The sequence below is a fragment of the Platichthys flesus genome, chromosome 5, assembly GCF_949316205.1.
Source record: "Platichthys flesus chromosome 5, fPlaFle2.1, whole genome shotgun sequence".
NCBI classification, from domain to species: Eukaryota; Metazoa; Chordata; class Actinopteri; order Pleuronectiformes; family Pleuronectidae; genus Platichthys; species Platichthys flesus.
The window spans coordinates 24001630-24023970 of record NC_084949.1 but is presented as its reverse complement, the minus strand read 5'-3'; the positions used below and the strand labels follow the sequence as shown (position 1 = coordinate 24023970).

Sequence of the window (22341 nt, the reverse complement as noted above, 5' to 3'; positions counted from 1 at the left end):
ATTTAAAGACATTCAAATTTGTGGGGAAAAAATTGGTTGGAAAATAACTTTAATCTCAAAAAAATTGTCTCAACTAAAACTGGCACGACCGCCCTGCTGGACCTCCACGGACCCTCTAGGGGTCGCGGACCCCCTGTTGAAGACCTCTGCTTTATTATATCCGTTTATTTTATGGAGAGGTGCAGCAGCTTCTCTTTGCAGCGACTCATGAGGATATCGTTCATAACTGCATGCTTAATGTTATTCAACATCTGTAACCATGACAGCTTGAATAGTTTTCAAACCATACCACCCTGATGTATTGATTATATAAAAGAAAGGATCAAGTGAAGGTGATTGGTTCATCCCGGTGTCACATGCAATAATAATAATAACCATAATAAGTGTAATCATTATCATTAGTACTAATTGGTGCTGCAATGATTAGTAGTGTTCTTTTTAATAACACAGTTACTCCTATTAGATTGACTGTTACTATAATCACTACAACAATCGGTCTAATAATGCATGAATACAAAAGTCTCTCTCTCCCTCCTCTTTCTATTCCTTCTCTCCCTCTTGCTCCCCCTTTACTGTTTAGATGGAGGCGACTAGGAGGGCCAACACTCGTCCTCAGCAGTTTTGCTCACAGTTGAGAGATGATTGATGTGAGACGATGAAGCAGCGGAACCTTCTGGTCCCTCAAGTCCTGCAACTTTGTCAAACACTAACTAACTATGATTGATTGGCTTGTGTGCCTGTTGCCGTAATTGGCTTATTAGACAATCGAAAAGTTGGGAGCTACGCAACCTATAGGGAGCACTTGCTCTGGAGAATGTTCCCCTTTGTTCACACAGCAATTACATTGAGTGAGTGCATCAGGAGCAGCTCTTCTGCAGAAGTTTCAACACCTACAGAACCTATAGTCATCAACACCGGCCCACGGTGAAGGTGCATGATCGTCAAGTGGTCAAAAGATAGTGCTACATGTGGGAATTAGCTTTATATCCTTTTAAATTATCTTTTTTTTTTTTTTTACTCACTTTAATACATATATTCTCCCGTAGTGTTGAATTATTTTTAAATACTGTTTTTATATAATTCCGTTTATTTCTATTTTCTTTTTTCATTTAGTTTTTGATTTTGTGTCTTGTATAAATAAAGTCTGGCTGATTGACATCCAGTGACTTCATTGAGTTTCTATCCAATTATTAGAGATGGATAAACTTTATATAAACTGTTGCGTTACTTTAAAAAGAGAAATCATTGCCTATTGCATTTAAAAGATTAATATTGATTAGCTTCCTACCCAGGCTCAGCCAAATGAGTCGGGCCAAATTTGTCACAAATATAAACTTTATATAAAATTGACCAAATGGCAGCTCCACAAAACTGAAGCCAAAGTGTCTTAATCACTGGTTGCAATTAAGGCCATAAGCCCCGCCTTCTCCATGTTAATGCATGGGACACGGACCAAACTAAAATGTCACATCAAATCTTTTTTTCTCAAAGATACTTTCTTGTCATTTTAGGTCGTTCCTATCACACGGATGTAGGTTTACATTTTCAGTTTTCTAGTTAAATTTGTTTTTAATTATATATCTGATTCTATAAAAACAGCCTGAAATGAAATGATTGACAGCTGAATACTAAATTGCGATTGGAAGAGTGCTTTCATTAGCTGGTGTTCGATGCCGTAGCGCCGCTACAACAACACTGCGGCAAAGACACACTTTAAAGTCCACACACAAACAACAGTCACCTGCTCGCAGTCTTCAATTCCCTATGGAGGTTTCTTGTAAACAACAATTAGAACATTGTTTACAGCGTCGCAAAGAATACACAGTTTAACCTTAAGGCCAAACAAACACACTGAGGGTTTTTCCTCATAAACCAATACACACAAAACAGAAACCCACTAACACACAGGAGACCAGAGGTCAAAAGCTCCTCAGGGTACCCTTGAGTCGGTAGCTCATCCATCACTGAGGATTCAGTGATCCAATATCAGCCGAGAGAAATGGTGGTATAAGCTTAATGCGCCTGTCACCAGACAAACCATTTAACCCTCACACTAAATCTTTTAACCTCTCCCCCCTTAATAATACAACCGTAACGACGGGTTAAAGATCTCCAGTGGTTCAGAGGACAGAGCTGTGGCTGCACAGTTCAGTCTTTCATCAATTCATAGTCATCACTGGGGCATTTGTCCATTTATCATTTGTTTTATAGATAGAAAAAATAACACACATTGATTTTTTTCACTGTGGATTGATGTTCATTTGATATTTGTTTGTCTTTCCCAGGTTCTCCTAGTGAATTCCCATTAAAATCCTGCATCATTAATCATATATATTTGTGTTTCCTAATGACGACACTAGGGAAACGCCGTGAATCATCTGTTATCACTGAAAGTAATGAAATCCCTGAGAATAATTAATAATAATAAAAAACTTCTAAATCAGACAATGCAGCCGAGAGTGTTGTTTCTCAGGAAAGAAACATTTTAATTACACAACATCAGATGTTTACATTATTGATAACAGTTGCATATAAAATCCTTTTCAATAAGAAATGTAATTACAGAGAACGGCCTCGGAGCTGTTTGCCTCCATCAGAGCTCCGTGGTCTTCACAGCGTCTCCACCGGGCGCCCCATCACCATCACCATCAGTGTCACCGCAGTCGTCATCAAATCTGACATCACGGTCATTATCACCACAATCAGAAATAAGAGATAATCTCGATGTCGACTGGACCAACGTGACACAAGAGGCCATTAGGTTCCTTGTGCCGAGCGGCGGAGTCTGTGGGAGCTAATCAGTAAAGCTCCAGAGGGCGTGAAGCTGCTGTTGAGAAGAGCCACTCAGCCGATCAACCCAACCTCCAAATACAATAAGTGATTCCGATAATCTACACAAAGCCACAATACGGCTCCATTGGAAAATTACCGGGCGCCGAATGACGTGAACTCAATCTTCCAGATATATGAGCTGGAGTCTAAAGGGGGGGGGTCTCTTAATGTTTGTCATTAAGAGACTCAATGACAAAACAACAGAATGCTTAGTCTTGCTATGGCAGACCTGACACTTCACATTAGTGCCGTGGCAGCGCAGGAGAACGATGACGATGCCAACGGGAGGAAATGCGTAGCACCTTTCTGGATGCAGGATGGATGCACGCCTGGCAGCACGTTGCCCTTCTGGCTCCATGGAGGATCCATATGTGAGAGGATTTATGGAAATCCAGTGGGGAGGAGATAAGAGGCGGGGGGGCTGCAGAACTGGAAATGGGGCTCGAGATGTTTGATTGGTCAAACGCACGATAGGCATTTTCTCAAGAGGATCCGTAAAGTGTAGATTCAAGGAGCACACAACTGAAAAAAAAATGTCTTTCTCATTGTTACTTCACTTTGATGTTTGACCTTCACTGTAGAGAGGTTTGTACAATATCACAGTTTGCCACTAGAGGGCTGCTGTCACATTCTTCTGCTGATGGAGTTTGACACGAGAATGAGTCTGTGACCAATGTTCTGGGAGCAAATCACGTTCAAGTTTAAGTCTGACACAAGTTTAATGTGCAACTCTGAAAACACTTGTGAGATTTTTCAACTACATTAGAGACGCCCTGTGTCCAGCAGTTAAACTTCAGGGATGAAAAACTATTTCAATATTAACAAATTCTGGGTTTTTCAGTGAAGTACATGCAGGTTACTTTTAAAACCGGCATGCTTTGTCCATCGAGGGGCATCGGAAAACCGGTTGTGAACTCAATATTGACATGTCATAACCTTTTAGGTTGATATATATAGCTCCGATTTGGTCTCCACCAGATCCCGAGGGAGATATTTGGCTCTTTAGCAACTAAATGATTCAGTATGTTCCCCAGCTACAGGCTAACAGTGTCTGTCCAGGCCTGAGCAGGTAGTGCATGTGAAAGCGGTGAGAGTAAAATGTAAAAATAGGGACGTACCGGTATATTTGGGAAAAGCGTTCTGCGGGAAATTGAGGGTGACAGCAACGCTCACGTAACCAGGACACGTTATCCCTCTAAAGTAAGGCATGCCCAGACGGCTAACTGACAGATACTAAGTGTAAAACAAAAAGCTGCTTGTACCACGTCGCAGAGCAGCGTGAAAGAGAGGAGCACGGATGACTGAGGGGGGGCTGGTGGTTGGAATTGTCGACTTTTGAGGGGGACGATATCTTTTGGGAACGATTAGTGACGCTGCAATTTGACTGCGATATTGATCACAACCAGATTGCAACAGGTTCCTGCTATCAACCTGGCTATTGTGCAAAATTGAGCAACAACAACAAAACATACGATTCACTGTGCTTTGATAAAGTCACAAATCAAAACACCCAGCAAATTCGGTTACATCTAGACAACCGAGAAAAGGCAATAGACTCAAGGTTTTACCAGTTCTGTCAGTTTCCACACCGGCCCTCCCTGTGTTGTACAGGTTGTGCATGATAGCAGGATGCAATTGTGTTTTCTGGAACTAGCCTAATTTTGACTCACTTCAAAGTTCAGTCTAGTTTTCCTTCCGTTCTGTCGGTCACTGTCTTCACCTTCGTCGCATCTTCTTACAACAGAAGAACGCATCTTTTGTTCTTTTTAGGGTTAGAATTAGGTAGGGTTTATGGTTTATGGTTTCAGGTAGTGGTATCTAAATGCATTTACCACAGACAGCACAGCCAATCAGCTGCACAGTGTGGCTGTAGGGGTCACAAGGAAAGGACATTTACCCCCAGTGGGATTTATAAAGTTTAACTTTAATTAACTTAGTCTGACATTATCTCCCAACTCTGCTATTAAATTGAGTGTGAAGAGCTGGAGCCTTTTTCAGGTTTTACAAAGGCTTATAGAATAAAATCCTTCCCCGGAGTCGTCCATATCAATTCTGCCGTCTTTGTTGTAGTTCAAATATAATTTCAAATCCCTCTGGAACCTGGAGAGGGTGACAACACGCGTAAAGTTGCAGATTATAGCTGCAAGGTCTGAATTAATATTTATAAGGTTCAGTGCAGCCGGTCCCATGGTCAAAGATACAGTCTTACTTTAAAGAAATAACTAAGGCAGACAAAGGAAATCCAAAAACCTTGCAATGTATTCTTTTTTAATCTAAAAATAGTTTTGGGGCTAGTGAACACACTGATGTAAATAGAGCTTTTAAATTGTCCTGATCAATGGGTTCTAGCCGGGGCCACAATGAAAGGAAAATGTGAATCTCAATAATATGACTCAGCGGTGCAGCAAACAAACTGCATGAGAGAAATATATTTTGGGGATTGAACCCAGTGGAACTTTGACAACACGGATGAAAAACAGCCAAACTGGTTCAGTCCCCTAACTTTGACTTGAGCTCTGTTTACACCAGCCCCAGCCTCAAGACCTCAACATCACTTATAACTGAACACGCTGAAAGAGAGCCTCACAGTGGGAATCAGCAGTGGTTTCAAAACCTACTGAAACTCCACTCATTTCCATTTCTAGTATACTGCTTCCATTCAAAAACATGCAGTGCTACTTCAAGTACCAAAGCAGCGATATGGAGATGAGTCTGAAACGTCCCGTGTATGAAACAGGACGGAACAGCCCCGGTGGCCATGGAGCTGTTTACAGTGGAGCTGACACTTTGGGCCGACGGTATCAAACAACGCCTTGAGGAGGCTTGTGGGGATAATGTCAAGAGGCAGGTTGTAGATTTCATGTTGGAAACGGTCTTTATTAAGAAAGGAAAGCACTCAAAGCACATTCAGGAAAGCACAGAGCTCCACTGAAGTGAAAATGCTGGGGACGGTTGTAGGGGCCGGGCCCCAGCGTGAGACGAAGGAGGGGGCCAAGACCCATGAGACTCCCCAGTCCAGAAAACCACTGTACTGGTTCAAAACGGCTTTAAACAGCATATGTTGGTGTAACGGGTTGAAGCAGCATCGTTTAGATAAAAGTACTTTTACTCCAGTACAGTACTACACAATACTACTGCATTCAAGAGGCAAGTATCTTATATTTTACAGGAGTTACTAGTTATTGTGTTTATTCAATTCCTGTCGCTGTACTGAATCACTGTCAATCATGAGGCTGGTTCTGCACCTTGTGTTTACTATGTCGCTCTGAAGCCAAATGTGTGTATTTACTAATATTTATTTACTTTGGGCGGTCTTGTATATTAATGTTATGTAAAAAAAACATTCTGTACAATCAGCTTACAGTATGTGTGTTATAAGATATGTGATATAGAACACAATATTATATATTAAAAAGCCAATAGAAACATGTAAATCCTGGATCAGCTGCAACATGCTGTGTAATATCTTAATATAAACCTCAAAGTACTGACAGTATAACCTACTAACCCAACCTACACGTTCTACTTTTAGAAACTCTAACTCTTTTTACTTGGATTATATCAACATTATGATGCTATGTACTTAAAAGGATAACAAATGATTCCATTACTGCAGAAGGACTAAAAACAAAGACTGCTCTTCAAACACCTCAGAGAGACACAGCACCTGGAAGCTGGGATGTAAAGAGCCAGATGTTTCCCCTAGGGCATCTGAAGATATCACAACAAGAGCGATACGAGTAAATACGAGGGCTGGAGCAGATTGAGACTTGTGTCAATCGTATTTAACGATTTGTTTTTGTTTTTATATCGAATATCAAGCAAGGCTTAATAGAGCAGCCAGATTGTTTATGCTGCCTTTGCATAGAGAAGCGATGCGTCCTTTACGTCATCCACTAGAGGGCGTTGACGAAGTTGACAACAAGGAGCCAGAAGTTGATGTCTGAGGACTTTTGGATATTTGCTGCTCTTACAGGTGAGGTTATAATATTTCTATCGTGACCTTGAGAGTCTCCCGGTTCCTCCAGTCCAGGTGCAGACAGAGAGGCAGGGTTCTCCGTCCAGAGACAAACCCAGGAGCCAAGTGCCACCGCATCCAGTCAACTGCTCCTCTGTGTGAGTAACACATTTAAATATGATGAAAGAAAATGCACCAGACAGTTCAGGACTGGAGGTATTATATTGCTGTGGCAATAATAAGCACGCAATATACTTGGAGCCAGGTTTACTGCCAGGTTTATTGTCTGTTTATTGCCTTGAGATCCGGCCTGTTTTATTAACACGGCATCAGCCGCACTTCTAAATATTCAACTTGACTTCTCCTTGAGATTCTCACATCACGATGGGACCGACAGGAAGGAGAACGTGCAGGCGGGAGCTGGGAGTAGCCACAGAAAATACTCATCAGCGCGTTTGCTGTTAATTTCCCAGACATGACTCGAAGGGGAAAATCGAGATATTATATTTCTGATCAAGTTTGGGGGGGGAAATAAACACACCTGTCGCATCAAGACTCATTTACAACTCAGGTTCAGGCAGGAAGGATTTTGATGTGAACCATTTGTGCGTTATTAGCTTACTAGGATATACAAAAAACACACGCTCCCATGTGCCAACATACCTAAACAGTCTCTCCCCCACAGATTCTTTCTTCCCAAACACTCAGAACACAGCACATGAACAAGCTTTCCCCTTGATGCTTCTTTGAAAAGGTTTATAGAATCTTAAAATAGCCGTGTGGTCCGTGTGCACGGGGATTAAAAAAGAGAGAGCTACTATAGAGCCTCTGTAGTGTGACATCACACAGACAAACACACACACACACACACACACCCCACAGCCTTGCTATTGCCATCTCATTGTACTCCCCAACTGGGGCGTGAGAGAAGGAGGAGAGCAAGGGGTGAGGACGAGAGAAAGGGAGAAGGGGAAGAGGTTGGCGGGAGGTGACGGGAAGAAAGGGAACAGAGTAAAAAAGACATGGAGGATGACTGGGAGCTAAAAGCTAAGAAAGAGTGATGCTGCTGGGGGGGGGGGGGGGTGAGAGACAACAAGGATGAAAGAAAAAGGGAAGAAGAAAGATATGATGCTATAGGGACTGGTCTGTGTGGGACCACCGCTGCAGAGTGGTGTGATGAGGCCGAGCAGATCAGAGTGACACGACAACACTCGACAGCAGGTCCAGCTCAGGTGTGTGTGTGTGTGTGTGTGTGTTTGTGTGTGTGTGTGAGAGACGGAGGGACCTGTTGGGCTGGCGGTGACATCCCGCTGTTCCATCGCGCCGCACAGACAGACAACAGGACACAGCAGCCGAGCCGTGATGTATGCTAAGCAGCTGAGGAGCAAGTGACATCTTCAGCAGCCGTCTCCCAACAAGCAAACCACAATAACTGCGAGCGGCTGCCAAGCACAGACAGATAAACAGAGCACAGACACGCGTCAACAGACGGGTTCTGCTGGTACACTGCAAACTGGCTTTTTCCAGGAGGAACCTGAGCTGGAACTGTGTTGTTTTACTCCACAGTCAATATTATCCCTAGAAAAAAGTCAAATAAAGTTTGACATGGATTCAAGTGTCATAGTTTATACGTCAAGACATCTCAGATCAGTTTCCTGGTTAATCAGACCATCTCGTCCTCTTGATATCGAGTCTGGACATCTCAGACGCTTCTTCTTTCCAATCAAGACGTCTGAGGTCAAGTGCAGTTCAACAGAATCAATGAATCTCTCGCCCTTGACATAATTGAGCAAACACCAAGTAGGTTTGTTAACAAAGGGCAGTGACACTAATTTCTTGCTGCTGCTGCTGATATTTATCTCCCTACAGGTGCTGCTGTCTTATCTGTATATATATATCTTAAGGTTTTATTCATTTGTTTTGGGGGCATGATGGAGCATCGATTAACACCTCACAGCAGAAAGGTTCTGGGTTCGAACCCTGGTCATCCATCTGACCTTTGACTTTTCAGTAGACACAGGTTTCTTATCATCTCCTGCTCCAATCAGCAGTGATGGAAACATGGCACCCTCATGAACCAGCCTATTACTTCTTTTCCCTCCTCATCTTTATTTTAGTTGTCTAGACGTTAATGGCTGTACTTTTTCAAGGCACAAAATGTTGACGTGCCCTGAACTCCTGACCGCTGCCACGTAAATAGTTTATTCTCGGATCATGCAAGATTCAACACTGGTTAAACTGGGAGGTGAGAGGGCCTCTCAGGTGAAACAGGACTGCCTGGTAAAAAAGTTTATCCATGTTTAGAAACCCAGCGTACACTCGCTAATTTAGGCTGTGAACTGTCACTGATAACCCATCAGCAGAATTCAGGATTAATAATCTCTGCTTTGCTGTGAGTGGTCCCTCGCTGAGTTAGTGCCCTGTTGAGTCTGGCATTCTGGGATGTGATGGCGTCGTGCAACTTCAAAAATAAAAATGACATAAAAGCCAGAACACTCAGCATATCTGCAAAGTGGCAAAAAAAGGTTAGCAGGGTTTTTAGAGACGGTAAATATGAGAGAAACCTGCTGCCAGGAACTTATTTTGCTGAATTTCAACCTCCCTGCCATAAACAGATAGAGAGGTGAGAGAGACATCTTTTGCTGTCTCTCGCTATCACTGTGGCCAGGAGCGGTGAAGTATTTTCACCCAGAGACATTTTCTGACTTCAGTTGATGGTGGAGGAGCAGCATGGGGAGTTTTTTTTTAAGATAACATTCACTTCCTCTCCTTCCAGCTCTGATGAACTGAGGGCACTTCAGCTGACCGCGGCCTTTCGGTCGGCCAAAATGACGCCGTGGATTATTTCACATTTAATACTAAGTTGTCAACAGTGTCTCGCGGGGGCAGTTTTTCCAGGAGCACGGGGCAAAACAAATAAATAAAAAAGCCTCAGCTGTGACTTGAGTGAGCGGGAGAAGGTCATGGCCTATGGAAGGGCCAGGGCAGGGCCCTGAAAAACTTTTGATTACCAGTTGAAAAGGGCAATTTGCACCCAAGAGGAGAAAGGGCAACCCATCGCTGCCCCCATGAACGCCACTGGTCGTCAGTGTCAAAGCTGACTGGTCTGAGCCGTGGTCACCACTGTGGGAATAAAGCAGCGGCTCCACGGGGCCGAGACCGAGTCGCTGGATATCGGCTGCGACAGTGTGGTTGTTCCTGCTCCGGTTGCCAGTGTTGACATGAACCGAGGCACAACGACGCTGAGAGTGTTACCATAAGCGTTTTTTGATTGTGGCTGTTTAATCCAACACAAAGGGATAGCAAAGGAGAGGGGGGGGGGGGGGGGGGGGCTTACAGCTTTCTTCAAAGATAACCGAGAGGGAGTCCTGGTCACACAAACCAGCCAAAGCACGTCTGTGTTTGGCTAGTAACCTTGACTCAAATATTTCATTGAATCCAAGGTCATTTTATTTTTTTATAAATTTCTCTCCTTTAGCTTGTTTAGCTCTTTACACCGATTTACCTTTTGTTACCTCTACTACTCGTCTCTTTCTACTTATTCTTTAGATTTTTAGATTTCACATTGACTCTGTTATTCTATTCAATCAGCATATTCAATACACCTCTATCTAACTTGCTTCATAAATAAAACTGCCTTGTCGGAACAAAGGCTGCCAACATGCGAGGACGAGCCACGGTCCCTCTGGGCCTTTCATTCCCCCCTCGTACTGTTTTCATTCTCCCGGCTCCTTCATCTGACTCTCTCTCCGCGCTCCGGCCACCGAGCTGATACATGTATTCAAAAGACGTATTTGTACACGGACACGTAACGATCTGAAAAAAACATTCCTCTTTTGTGGAGCTGGTCTCTGAGAGCGGATGTTAAATGAAAGTGAATAATGCAGCCGCCAGTCAGTAGACGAGTGATTTGATGTTGTTGTAATTGCTGGAAATGGCTAACACACAGACAGACACACACAGACACACACTGTGGTTGTTACTGCCTGAGCCTTCCCCAATGCATTAAAAGCACCCATTGTTGTTATGATTATTATTGTGTGTCCAGGTTAGCATACACACGTGCTTCACATGATGAGGAGCCTTCCCTCACAGGCAGGTATATACATTTAAACTCATTTAAATCAAGCTCTGTGCAGATGGCTACACACAGGCAGCAAGGGATGGACGCTTTGTGCAGGAACACTGTGATTTCTCCGGGACTGGTAACAACTTTAAATGGATTGCGTTGACCCTTTGGACTCCGTGTCCACATTATTAGATGCAAATGTCTGTACTTTAAATCAGTGATGTCCCTCGGGGGACCTGTGCGGAGAGGGAGCAGCGTGGTGCCCTCATCCTCACAGACAGTGATGCATTCAGTAACACTCAGATAACGCAAAGTCATTTTTGTGTAGGAAAAAAAATGGGATCTTTTTACGCTGTGGCCTTGGGCAGGTTTTTGCAGAAACATGAATTTAGTGTTTTTTTCTTCTACTTGTCCTTTCTCTCTTTTGTTATCGCCGACGTTTCATGGCTGGAGCGACACAACGACAACAAACTACGGCTGGCAAATAAAGGAAATGTGTGTTAAGTGCACTTTGCCGGGGCTCGGGAGTCTCTGAAACCACAGCACAAACAAAAAGACCACGAATGCGTAAAAAGAAAAAAACAATATTATTTTCCGCCGGGTGTCTTGTTATCTTAGCGCCGTCCCTCAGTTGCCTTCTGATGGAATTTGTTATCTTTTTTCCTGGCACATCGCGGCTCACCGGAGGTCTGGTCCAGTGAAACACAATCAACCCAGAACAAAAATCACATCCCATAAAACGCTGGATATTTCTAACGAGTAATTTAACTTCAAGCGTGTCTAATTATCTTGAGGAGAAATCTCTTGAATTGATCCGTTGAACAAATCTGCCTGTCGTTTGATTGAAAGTGTATTTAACTGCTGGAGAATTCCTCCTGCAGCCAGAGCAAATATCCACTGGGCTTTGGGCAAACAGCGAGGCAGAGACTGGAGCTTCAGACGAGAGCTGTGCCGGCAGCGCAGAGCAAAGATAGTGACCGGGGTCGATCAGCAGAAAGTTCCAGAGGAAAGCAAAGTGACTGTGAGTGAGCGTCCCCCCCCCCACCCGTCCACAGATGAGAGGCACTCAGAGTTCAAACGCAAAAGAACTACAGCACGGATTTCCACTGCAAAGATGAAAACGACTCCGAGACAAGGAAACACGACAAGATGCTGCAGCTCCTCATTTTCTAACTTCCACACAGAGAAGAGCAGTCACAAGCAGAAGTACAAATATCCTCAACACAAGTTCAGTGGAGACTCACAAGTGTTTTTATAGTTTTTTTTTCTTTTTTCCACTCGTTCGCTGTTGTTACAAATCTACTGAAGTGCATGGGACTGCACATGAATACAGTTGTGTGAAGTTGTGTTTGAGCAACACACACTCACACACTTGAGTTTGTATCGCGTGTGTTCAACACAAAGTTAAATGAGTTAAATGAAATTAAACCCAGCTCTTAAATACAGCTGCTCTTAACAAATACATGTGAGTTAATGAGTTTTAAATCATCTTTTCATCAACAGCATTGTTTAATAACAGCTGGGGATCAGGTTCATTATCACATCCCCCACTGACAAGACACAATAACAAACACTGTGACAGGAAATACACTCTAGTACACACAATACTAATATTTGAAAGAATAAAATACACGCAGCACTTTGGTGTCTTTGTGTTAATTCACTGTGTTGCTTCTTATTGGATTTTCTTTTGTAGTGGGGTGATGTTTAAAACCCAACATGAATGATGCTCTTTGATGAGCTGGAGCCGTTAGCTGGGAGCTCACTCGGCAGATGTTTGATTCCACTGCAGATGGAGATTTTCATTTAGTGTTTAGGTCGAGTTGAGTGTGTGTGTGTTCATCTCGTCCATAGATTGGTTTCAAGATGGAACTTTAACATTAACAGCAATATAATAATATAATAATATACTTTAATGTTTCTGTTGTTAGAAAACATGTTTTGTTTAACTAATATTTCAACATTCTTGGAAAAAAATTATTGGTAACTTGCAAAGAGTTGGCATCTCTTAAAAACACATCTCTGCTGATGGCTTCAAGCAACTTTGCACATAACAATGTAAAACATCTATTTTGTAATATATATGTTTTGGGTTTTGAACAAAATTCTGAAAAAAATTGTAATTAGCTACGGTTATTAGTATTTAAGTTGCTTTATCATTAACTTTAATTGGTTATTAGTGTGAATTACTCACATAAATACAGAAATAACCTGATCGTTTTAGATGAGCCTGTAACACACTCTGAGACACGATCACTGTCAAACTCACCGGACTCGTTATCACTGTAATGTACAAGAGCCATGAAACACAACTGACACTGGGAAATTAATTTACCAGGTACTTAGGAAGATTAAAATATAACTGCTCTCTGATGTGGTCGAGAGGAAAATCCTCACACCCTCACACAGACACACACCTCAACACTGTGTTTCTGTCTTGACCTTGAGAATCGGGTGGTGGTGGTGGGGGGGGGGGGGGGGGGGGTCCGAAGAATAGGAGGAACAAGCTCCAATTCCTCGGACTGTCAGCCGTTGTCTGGCCTGATCCTGATTGATTCACTCTTCTCTGTGAGACCTTAACATCAGGTGTCTGCTGGAGTGTGAAGTTGACAAATGACTTACAAGGTTTGTTTCAATTGCAGGGATTGTCATTGCATAACTTATATTGAAAAGTGATTAGTGAGACTACTGGTTAATGCCATGATAAGTCATGTTCCAGTAATTGTGGCAGTTTGACGGACGGATATGAGCGTGGCCACACTATGTCTCCCTATTCCTTCTGTCTGGATTTATATTCATCAAATAAGATAGAATTTATTAATATCCGATATTTAATATAAGTGATAATGTAGCACAGCAGCAGAGCTCCTGGTTATCTCAACACTATAGTCTGTGTGTGGTCATAAAAGAGAAAGTTGAGAGTAACTAGATCGTAAACGCTGCAGCATTAAACACAGCGTCAGTGATCTGTTGTGTCACCAGGCTGCGTGTGTGTCGTGCCGTTCACCAGATGTTGACCACGAATCAGTTTTTGCGTTGTGTGTTGATGACGGAGCGATTCGACCGCTCTCCGATGCGTTGAGGTCATTTCCACGCGGCTGACTCTGTTTATCGCATTTTCTAAATCAGCCGAAGCCGCTTGTGCAGCGACGAGGAGCTGATCTGTTGGTTTCACAGCTTCCAGTTGTGTTGGGGCGTGCTGCGCGGGCAAGAAGGAAACTGGGCATGGAGAGCTGTGGCGTGAGCGCAGCCAGGGAACCAGAACTAAATGCTGCAGTCTGGTTTAGTCACCATAGTAACCATATCACCCAGTCTGGCTTCACACTGGTTCAAGGTTGGCAAGATTTCCCCCGAAGCCTTCTACCGTAGCCAGTTGTTCCTTGTTCTCCCAAAACAGAGATTAACCACCAAGCGGCTGGTTCAGGACGCGATCGTTTGCTGGTTTGAATTCTCAGAGTGGAAACGCTGTACTGGTTTCTGTTTGGCGTTAATGGGCAAAGTTACACTGCGAGACAGGACGACGCAGATGTTGGATTTAACTAGAATCTGTGAGAATCTGCTGATTCGGCTCCACAGCACAGTGGCATAGCTGTAAAGAAATACAATATATAATTGCATCCTTCTTTTTATCAGAAGGTGTATATCGATTGATGTTGAATCTGCTCAACAATTACATCTTCACAACTTTGAAAATGCTTTGTTGATTGTGTTTTTTTTTTTTAAGTGGAATATAAAGGCAAAGCTCCTGAGGGTTAGGACAAAGACGGCGAGACGTAACAAAATGAAGACAGGAAAGAAGGATGAGGTGGCAGTGGAGAGGGAGGAATGGAAACTGGAGATGAAGATGAGAAAAGGGCTGAAGGAGGTAAAAGCTAGAGAGCAAGAGGGAGAAACGAATAAAAGAAGGGAGGTGAAGGATTGGAAGGACTCAGTGAGTGAATGACACAATGCCAGTGACAGCAGGTGAGGGGAGCAGGTGTTAAATATTAAAGCAACTCAGCAGAGAACCTGGGCAAATGGCCTATACTGATATGGGACATCCCAAGCTGGGACACATACACACACACACACACAGTCTCACACACACACTCACACAAAAACGCACACACACACACGCAGATACGCAGACACCCAGGGCTGCATCCCACCACAGAGGCAGAGCAAAGCAGAAAGAACATGCATGTTTAATTCACAACCTTCCATCTCAGCATGTTCGTGTTCCTATGCTACACACTGTGACCCCCCCACCCCAACCCCCACACACACAATCCCCCCCCCCCCCCCCCACACACACACAGAGACGAGAGACGAACAGGGTTGAGGTAAAGCCAGCATCGTTTCTTATTTCCCCCAGCGGCCGCTCCGTAATGGAAGTACAACATTCCCAACTAATCCGGTTCCTCTCCTGGGTTTACACACACGTGCCCTTTCTCTCCATGAAGACCGTGTTCCTTCAACATGTCGCCCTTCCCCTCAGAGCACCATCCAACTTCCAGGAGATCGTTCCTGACTGCTCCGCACTGACATGCACCACGAGGCAGAGGCAGTTGAAAAAAAACAAACTAAAATGGACGATTGTTTGAATTTGATAAGAGCCGAAACCAATTGGGGTGGAATTTATTTTGGAGCATTCTGGCAGCTGTACAGGCAGAACAGTGGAGACAAACACAAACACAAACACAAGCACTGCAACACAACGCAAAAAAAACAACATCAGTGTCAGGAACGATTCCAGGGTTTTGTCCCAGGCCAGCAGATCAATGCTCGTTCTACATCACAACAACAAACAAAACAAAGCCCACTTACGCAGTCATTAGCTGATAAAAGCATCCCGGACATAATCATCTGTGGACGTGTGTGTGTGTGTGTGTGTGTGTGTGTGTGTGTGAGTCATCTGAGGACGTTCACACACGGTGCTTGGAAGCAGGCAGTATTTTTGCCTGAAGACTGTCATGCAGAACATCTGTGAAAGCCCGTTATATGGGGGGGGGTCTGGGGTCCACTTCATGTGCACCACAGTTTGGTCGGTAGCAGGAAGCGGATGAGGCTGAATTTCAGCCCAGGAGCTAAAAATGATGAGGAGCCATGTCGAGTACTTTATCGTATATGGAATTTATTAACTCCAAATTCAGTAAATGATTCGAAATATGTCTTCACCTCTCCCTTCATGCAACATTGTCACACGGAGTCTGGTTTAAGTCTCAAGTTTCAAGTCTTCTTCAAAACAGCACGATGATCATTTCATACTTTACGATCCAGTTTCACGTTGAAGAGACGATAAAGCTCGGGATGCATCGGGGCGTGGGAACCGAGGTGACCGACCAATGGGTGCGAGTCGCTGGTGTAAGTGATGCCAGTGCATTAGTGCAGAATCTGCATCTCCCAGTCAGGCTCCACTGACAGAATCCCAAACTCGACGGCTCACAAACCAGTGGGTTACGTCCCAGTGAGTTGACACCTGGTCTGACACCATTTGGCATAAACACATTTATCAGCAACCGAAAAAGAAGCTAAAAGCCCAAAGAAAAACACCCGAGCTCACAATCCACCGGCTGAATAAACTCAAGAAAAACCTTTACAAATAAAAACTGTCATTTATAAATAAAACCTGAGGAGCTGCTGCAGTGAGTTGGCGGCCTCCACAATCCTGTTTGTGTACCTAACAGTTTCCCAGGGAGGCCTGCGCTGCCCGGCCCTGTCTGTGTGATGCAGCCTGATGGCTGTGCAACCAGCCGCTGATAAAAATGACAAGTGGAGAAAGCCTTTACTTGAAATGTGACATAATCATGACAGTAAAGTTTGCATTTTGGCAGCTTAATGCCGCTTCAACACCGAGCGCTTCACACTCGCACTGCCCACCTCCACGTACATCCATTACCTCAGAGCACTTGCCTGCCTGCGAGTGCAACTTCTCTCTTTCTCTATTTTCTTGGCGCCGTCCTCTTCCATTCTTTGCTCGCCATCTACAACCCGACGTGCAGAGCTCCGCTGTACTCGAGGCGGCACAGGACGAGCTGCTCATTTCTCTCTCCCCTACTATAGACTTGATTGTGACATTAACAGAGCGACTGAGTGCGTGGAGCGAGATAGAAAGAGAGGGAGAGAGCCCAGGGCCCGAGCCGCTCTGGCTGCACAAAGCTCAATACTGTTTGTTAGCCCACAGTAATCAGGCTGAATTGTTACCAGCCCGCTGGGAGTTCATTCGATCCTGCAGATTAACAACAGCAGGTATGAAGGCAACAGTCACACATCCAATAAGTAGTACGGCAAAATGCATTTGTCGGCTCTGGTCTGGTTTTATTTTAACCACACTCTCACCCTCGATGGAGATTAACACGTGTTTATCACACAGTGAGAATGATTGAGAGGAGCTAATGTAAATGAGCGCGGTGGCACAGCGGAGCGGGAACATGTGTCGGCTCCCCGAGAGTCCTCATCACCTCCGTAATGATGAGGTTCGCTGCTGTCACCGGGGAGAGATTGAAACCCGGCACCATCGTGTTCGCTGCCGGGATGATTCATCGATGCATCAATTAGGTGATCAACAGGAAAACCGATTTCCAACTGCTTTGATAAACACACTCAGTGGTTTCTGTGATTAATCAGAGAGAAGCACCGAAACCTCCGCAGCTTCTCGATTGTGTCAATTTGTTGGTTTGTTGGTTTAATTCAGTACAAATTGAATTCTATTGGACTGTTGAGTCGTAGAAGAGAAGCACTTTGAAGAGGTCACTTTCAGATCTAGGAAGTTACACCCCCCCCTGTGCCCAGCCCATCTTTTTATTGAGATAGTGAGTAATATCTATATCCACCTTGTCAGAGATGGATGGTGTAAGACAGAGCAACATTTGGATTAATCTGATTCTCCCCCCTTTTCCTGCTGTGTGTCACCGCCCTTGTGTTTGTGTGTTTATCCTCATTTTGTTAATGGTTGTGTAGCCTTCCCCCAAAGAATTGATTAAATCTAAGGCGATAACAAGGGAGCATGAAGGTCACTTTGACGGGTTTCAGATTCAGAGTGACATATTCACTGTCTACAGAGAGAGAGAGATCAGTTCTCGTGTCTGAGAGAGAGAGAGAGAGAACTGTGCTTCATGCCACAGCTGGAACTGGATCTATGAGGTCCGACTGCCTTGGTCAAAAGTTTTGGGGGACTAATTAGAATATGGCGGACCAGCACAGACTAGATAATTATTGGGAGACACTGGTTCTCTTTATTACGTTCACCAATAAGAGTTCTAAGTTTAAAAATCAGGTACGTTTAGGGAACTGATCTCCATAAAGGTGTGGAATCAGTTCAGCTTATATTGAATGTAAGGGAACTGTTGGGTGTAGGTGGAGGTATGACTCCTGCAGGGTCTCTGGTCCCCCCCCCCCCCCTCCCCCAGGCTCATCTTCCAATCAACTCCCCGAACCACCTGCAGTAGTTAAATCCCCGGTTCATCCCATCCAGACTCCATCAGATATCAGTTCAGCCTCTTCTATCGGTGTGAACTCTACAGCCACACTCTCTCTCTCTATACCTGGATTTTTGGAAAGTTACTTCACTGCCAGGTGGCTTCTTACTTCCCTGCTAATACTCAGTCTGCCTGCGCCTCAGGTCCATCACTCAGCCGCCTGCAATATCCAGACATGTCCAGTTCTGTGTTCGTCTGTGATGCTGGACTGGAAGCCGGCTCTGACTCCACACCTGCCTGCCTTGTTTTGGGTTGTCTGGAAACCAGTCGAACACAGAACCTTGTTGCCTGCACAGGCTCCTAAAATGAAACCTCAGCACCCGGTCCCATTTACAGTAAACATCTTAAAAACACCTGCGATGCACATCCCAAGAAATGAAAACAAACACCACTTATTAACCAATTAAATCCAAAGAATGAACCAATAACCGCTGCAGACTTAATAATGAATGATTCACTGATGAGAAATTATTGATTAGGCTGTTATTCATAAGTACACCCAGGAGGAGCATCATCAATACCCCCCCACACACCAGGTAGGTGTCGGCAAACTGATCTAATAAACCATTTGCTGAGTCACTGAGCTTCCGCACACCTGCCAGTTGTGCTTAATTCAAACCAGGCGGGATTGTTTTTTTATTTTTTAATTTACAGGACAGGTCTGCAGGAGCAGTAGCGGGGGGGCTGGTTAGTTACAGGCTGAGCCCACACACACTCACACACTCACAGCGGGGAGCTGCTATGGTTGACCGCCCTCGAGTGCTTTTGGCCACCAAACAGATCAATTAGAGCGGTCGGGGGTTAAACACCTGGTTTAATGGGGAACAGCAGCGACTGGTGGCGGGAAAAACTACTTCTTTATTCTGCCTATCATTATGTTCTCATTGGGAGGAGGGTGAAAGCTGGATAACCTTGACACCGCAGCCCCAACTCCCACTGTTTCCTTGTACCTTCCTCCCCCTCTATTTCAGCCTCCCTTTCTCTCTCTCGCACAAACACACACAAACAAACACACACACACTGCATCCCCGTTCAACTTGTACTTCAAACGGCTGCTGTACTGCGGCAGTTATTGGTTCCTGCGTTTCGGCTGCCGTGCCCGGAGAGATTTAAGAGCTAAAGAAGCAGTTGTGTTTTTATCAAAGCTTCCTCAGTTTGTCTGTCAGTCAGCGAGGTCTACAGAGTCAGGAGCAGGGAGAGAGGCTTCTGCTGAGGAAACACACACACACATCCACACACACACACATCCACACACACACATCCACACATCCACACATCCACACACACACACATCCACACACACACACATCCACGGGTCTGCACCCAGCGTCACACAGCACTCAGACAGAAATCCACCCTGAAAGGATATATTCTCTTTTTCTCTTTTTTAAATCTAGGAATCTATTCCTCCGGCCTCCCGCTGAGCACCAGACTCAGTTTTTGCGTGGCCCAGTTTCGACCGAGCAGAAACAGTTAAAAGGAAAACCAGAGGAATGCTGCGTGCTCCTTGCAAATAATTCTTCTGACCTTTTGAATATTGTACTTCTAAATGTGAACGTACTCCTTTCTTGTAAAAGGCTGATTCAAATAGAATTGCTTATGCCCCGCGATCAATCCACAGACTGATTTAAATTCTGCCTGTACCAACTTACAGGCTTGGCAGAGTTCTCAGCTCTGAACGTATAGAATAATCTGACAGAGCGGCGCCCGGAAGCACAAACAAGCTTCCACGTGCCTCCAGCGCGTCATTTCTCTAATCTACAACATGCTGACTGCAACATCCTCTTATAGTTCCTATAGGAAGGAAGTGAACGATGTCCCTGTCTCTCAGGGAAGTGAGAGCGCGACTAGATTGCCAACACACACGTCGGGACATTTGAAAAATCACACAGGTTGAAAAGCATCATTCTTTAAACATCCAGAGCCGAGAGGAGGGATCACAAATTCCCAGTCGGGCTTCCACAACACAAACACAGTGCGTACAAAGAAGCATGTGTGTGTGTGCTGCTTGTGTGGGCTACCGGTCAGGGATTGTGTCACGGTCACTCACCTTGTCAGCCATTATCATCGAGGAGCCTCCGTGGACTCCCAGAACTGGAAGCTGGGTCTGAACGGACAGGAAGTCAAGGATCTGGGCAATGGCCTCCTGATCGGTGCCATCGGCGAACACAATGCCGTGGAGACGAGTGCGTGACAGAAGCTCACACACCTCGGGACACACAGGGAAACAAACTCAGGCTTCGATAAAGGCACATGTGTGTGTCTGTGTGTGGGTGTGTGTGTGTGTGTGTAAAAGCGTGTCTCACCTGCGTAATCACAGACTTGGGGTCAGTCTCGTTGATCCTCAGTGACACCACGGAGACGTCAAGGGCATCATCGGGGCGCCGCGCCGGCTGGAACTCCTGATCGGAGATGGGGCGCGTCTGGCCCATGATCACACCCACGTTGAGCCCTGGAGGCTTCTGGGACGCCACAGGCACCATCATTTGGGAGAGTAGGAGTAAAATCCAGCCCACTACACCCATCATACCCTGAAGATTAAGATTAAGATTAAGATATGTTTATTTATACCAAACACATGCACAGACATGTACTACACACTCATGCAATGGTAGGTAAATTTAACCTCTGCATTTAACCCATCTGTGTGCAGGACACACAGAGCAGTGAGCGACCATGTACAGCGCTCGGGGAGCAGATGTTGGGGGAGTTAGGTGCCTTGCTCAGGGGCACTAGACAGGGTAGGGAGACTCTTGGATTTTTGGACAGATCAATCAAGGTTCGTCTTTTGTTGTCTCTCCGTGGAGTTGAACCAGAGACGAACCAGAGACCTTCTCTGCCCATAGTCCAAGTTTCTACCACTAGACCACCGCCTCTCTGAAAGACACGCCAGAAGCACCAGTAATGATCAGAGAGTTGTGTCTGTAGAAGTGAGAGTTGTGTCTGTAGAAGTTGTGCGATCTCCACAATATTCTCAAGCCTGACTTTATGTTGCCATGCGGCTGAAGCCTTTACCCTGACAGTTCTCTCTGTGTAGAGATGATCAATGAGACACAAAGGACGGGAGGTTATATGTTCTGTCAGGGTATAAAATACTGATGTGTTCTTATTCCAAAAACTGATAAAACCATATCAAACCTATATAATCTTCTCCAGTGGCCCCTGAAAGACTTAATGCCCAAATTGAATATGCATTACTTTAATATATTGTTATTTTATATTATTACGCATATTCTTCCTCCTCTTTTTTGTTTCGGTTTATGTGCGGGTAGCAGGTAACATCGAGGAGCTTTACCACCTTCGACTGTGTCTGCTTCTCTTCTGATCCATTTTCATTTCATAATAATAAAATATACTTTTATAGCACCTTTTAAAACAGCCGTTACAAAGTGCTTTGAAAAGAACAAGAAAACAAACCATCAAAGACAAAAAGATAACTTTCAAAAGTAATCTCACAAGGAGAAGATAAAAAGAAATATGAAGAATAGCAAAAGATAGCCATTATGTGTAATATACATAAACACATATTTGTATTGTGTCCTGCAACATAAGTAATATCTCGTTTTTCTTTGTTGAAAATAATCTATAAACACCTTTTGAAAAAAAAAAGTACAAAATCTATTTCACTTTGCCGTGGACTGAATATATTTTCCAACAAGCAGGAAATAAGCGTCTGGAGTATTCCGAACATGTCTTCAAAAACACACTAAGAGCTGCAAAGCGATCCGCCGGGGCGCTCAGAGATCGGCTTGTATTTATCTTGGAGAAATCTGTGACTCAGAGATGTGACTTGAATTGAATCATTAGTGAAATTCTAGAGTGCAAAAGTAATACGACAAAAAATCAAAAATCACGTGATGGGCCCCAGACACGAGAGTTCTAGGGTCTGTCCCCCCCCTCTGTTTGAAGATCACTTCATTCTGCTCCAAAGTGAGCGACCATCAGACCAACAGGGTTGAACCTAACTTCATCTCGTGCTAATCGGGCTTCACAAGACGCTCTGGATCTCCCTTCACGAGACGCTC

General features: G+C 44.4%; 1 protein-coding gene across 1 annotated transcript in view; it reads right to left on the bottom strand.

Moving 5' to 3' along the window:
- grin2ab (glutamate receptor, ionotropic, N-methyl D-aspartate 2A, b) overlaps positions 1-22341 on the bottom strand; it is a 96610-nt gene that overhangs the window by 55616 nt on the left and 18653 nt on the right. Inside the window, exons 3-4 of the mRNA XM_062388936.1 lie at positions 20623-20847; positions 20367-20525 (exon numbers count right to left, since the gene is read on the bottom strand). Of these exons, the coding sequence (XP_062244920.1) occupies positions 20367-20525; positions 20623-20847 (384 nt within the window). The remainder of the gene's footprint in view (positions 1-20366; positions 20526-20622; positions 20848-22341) is intronic.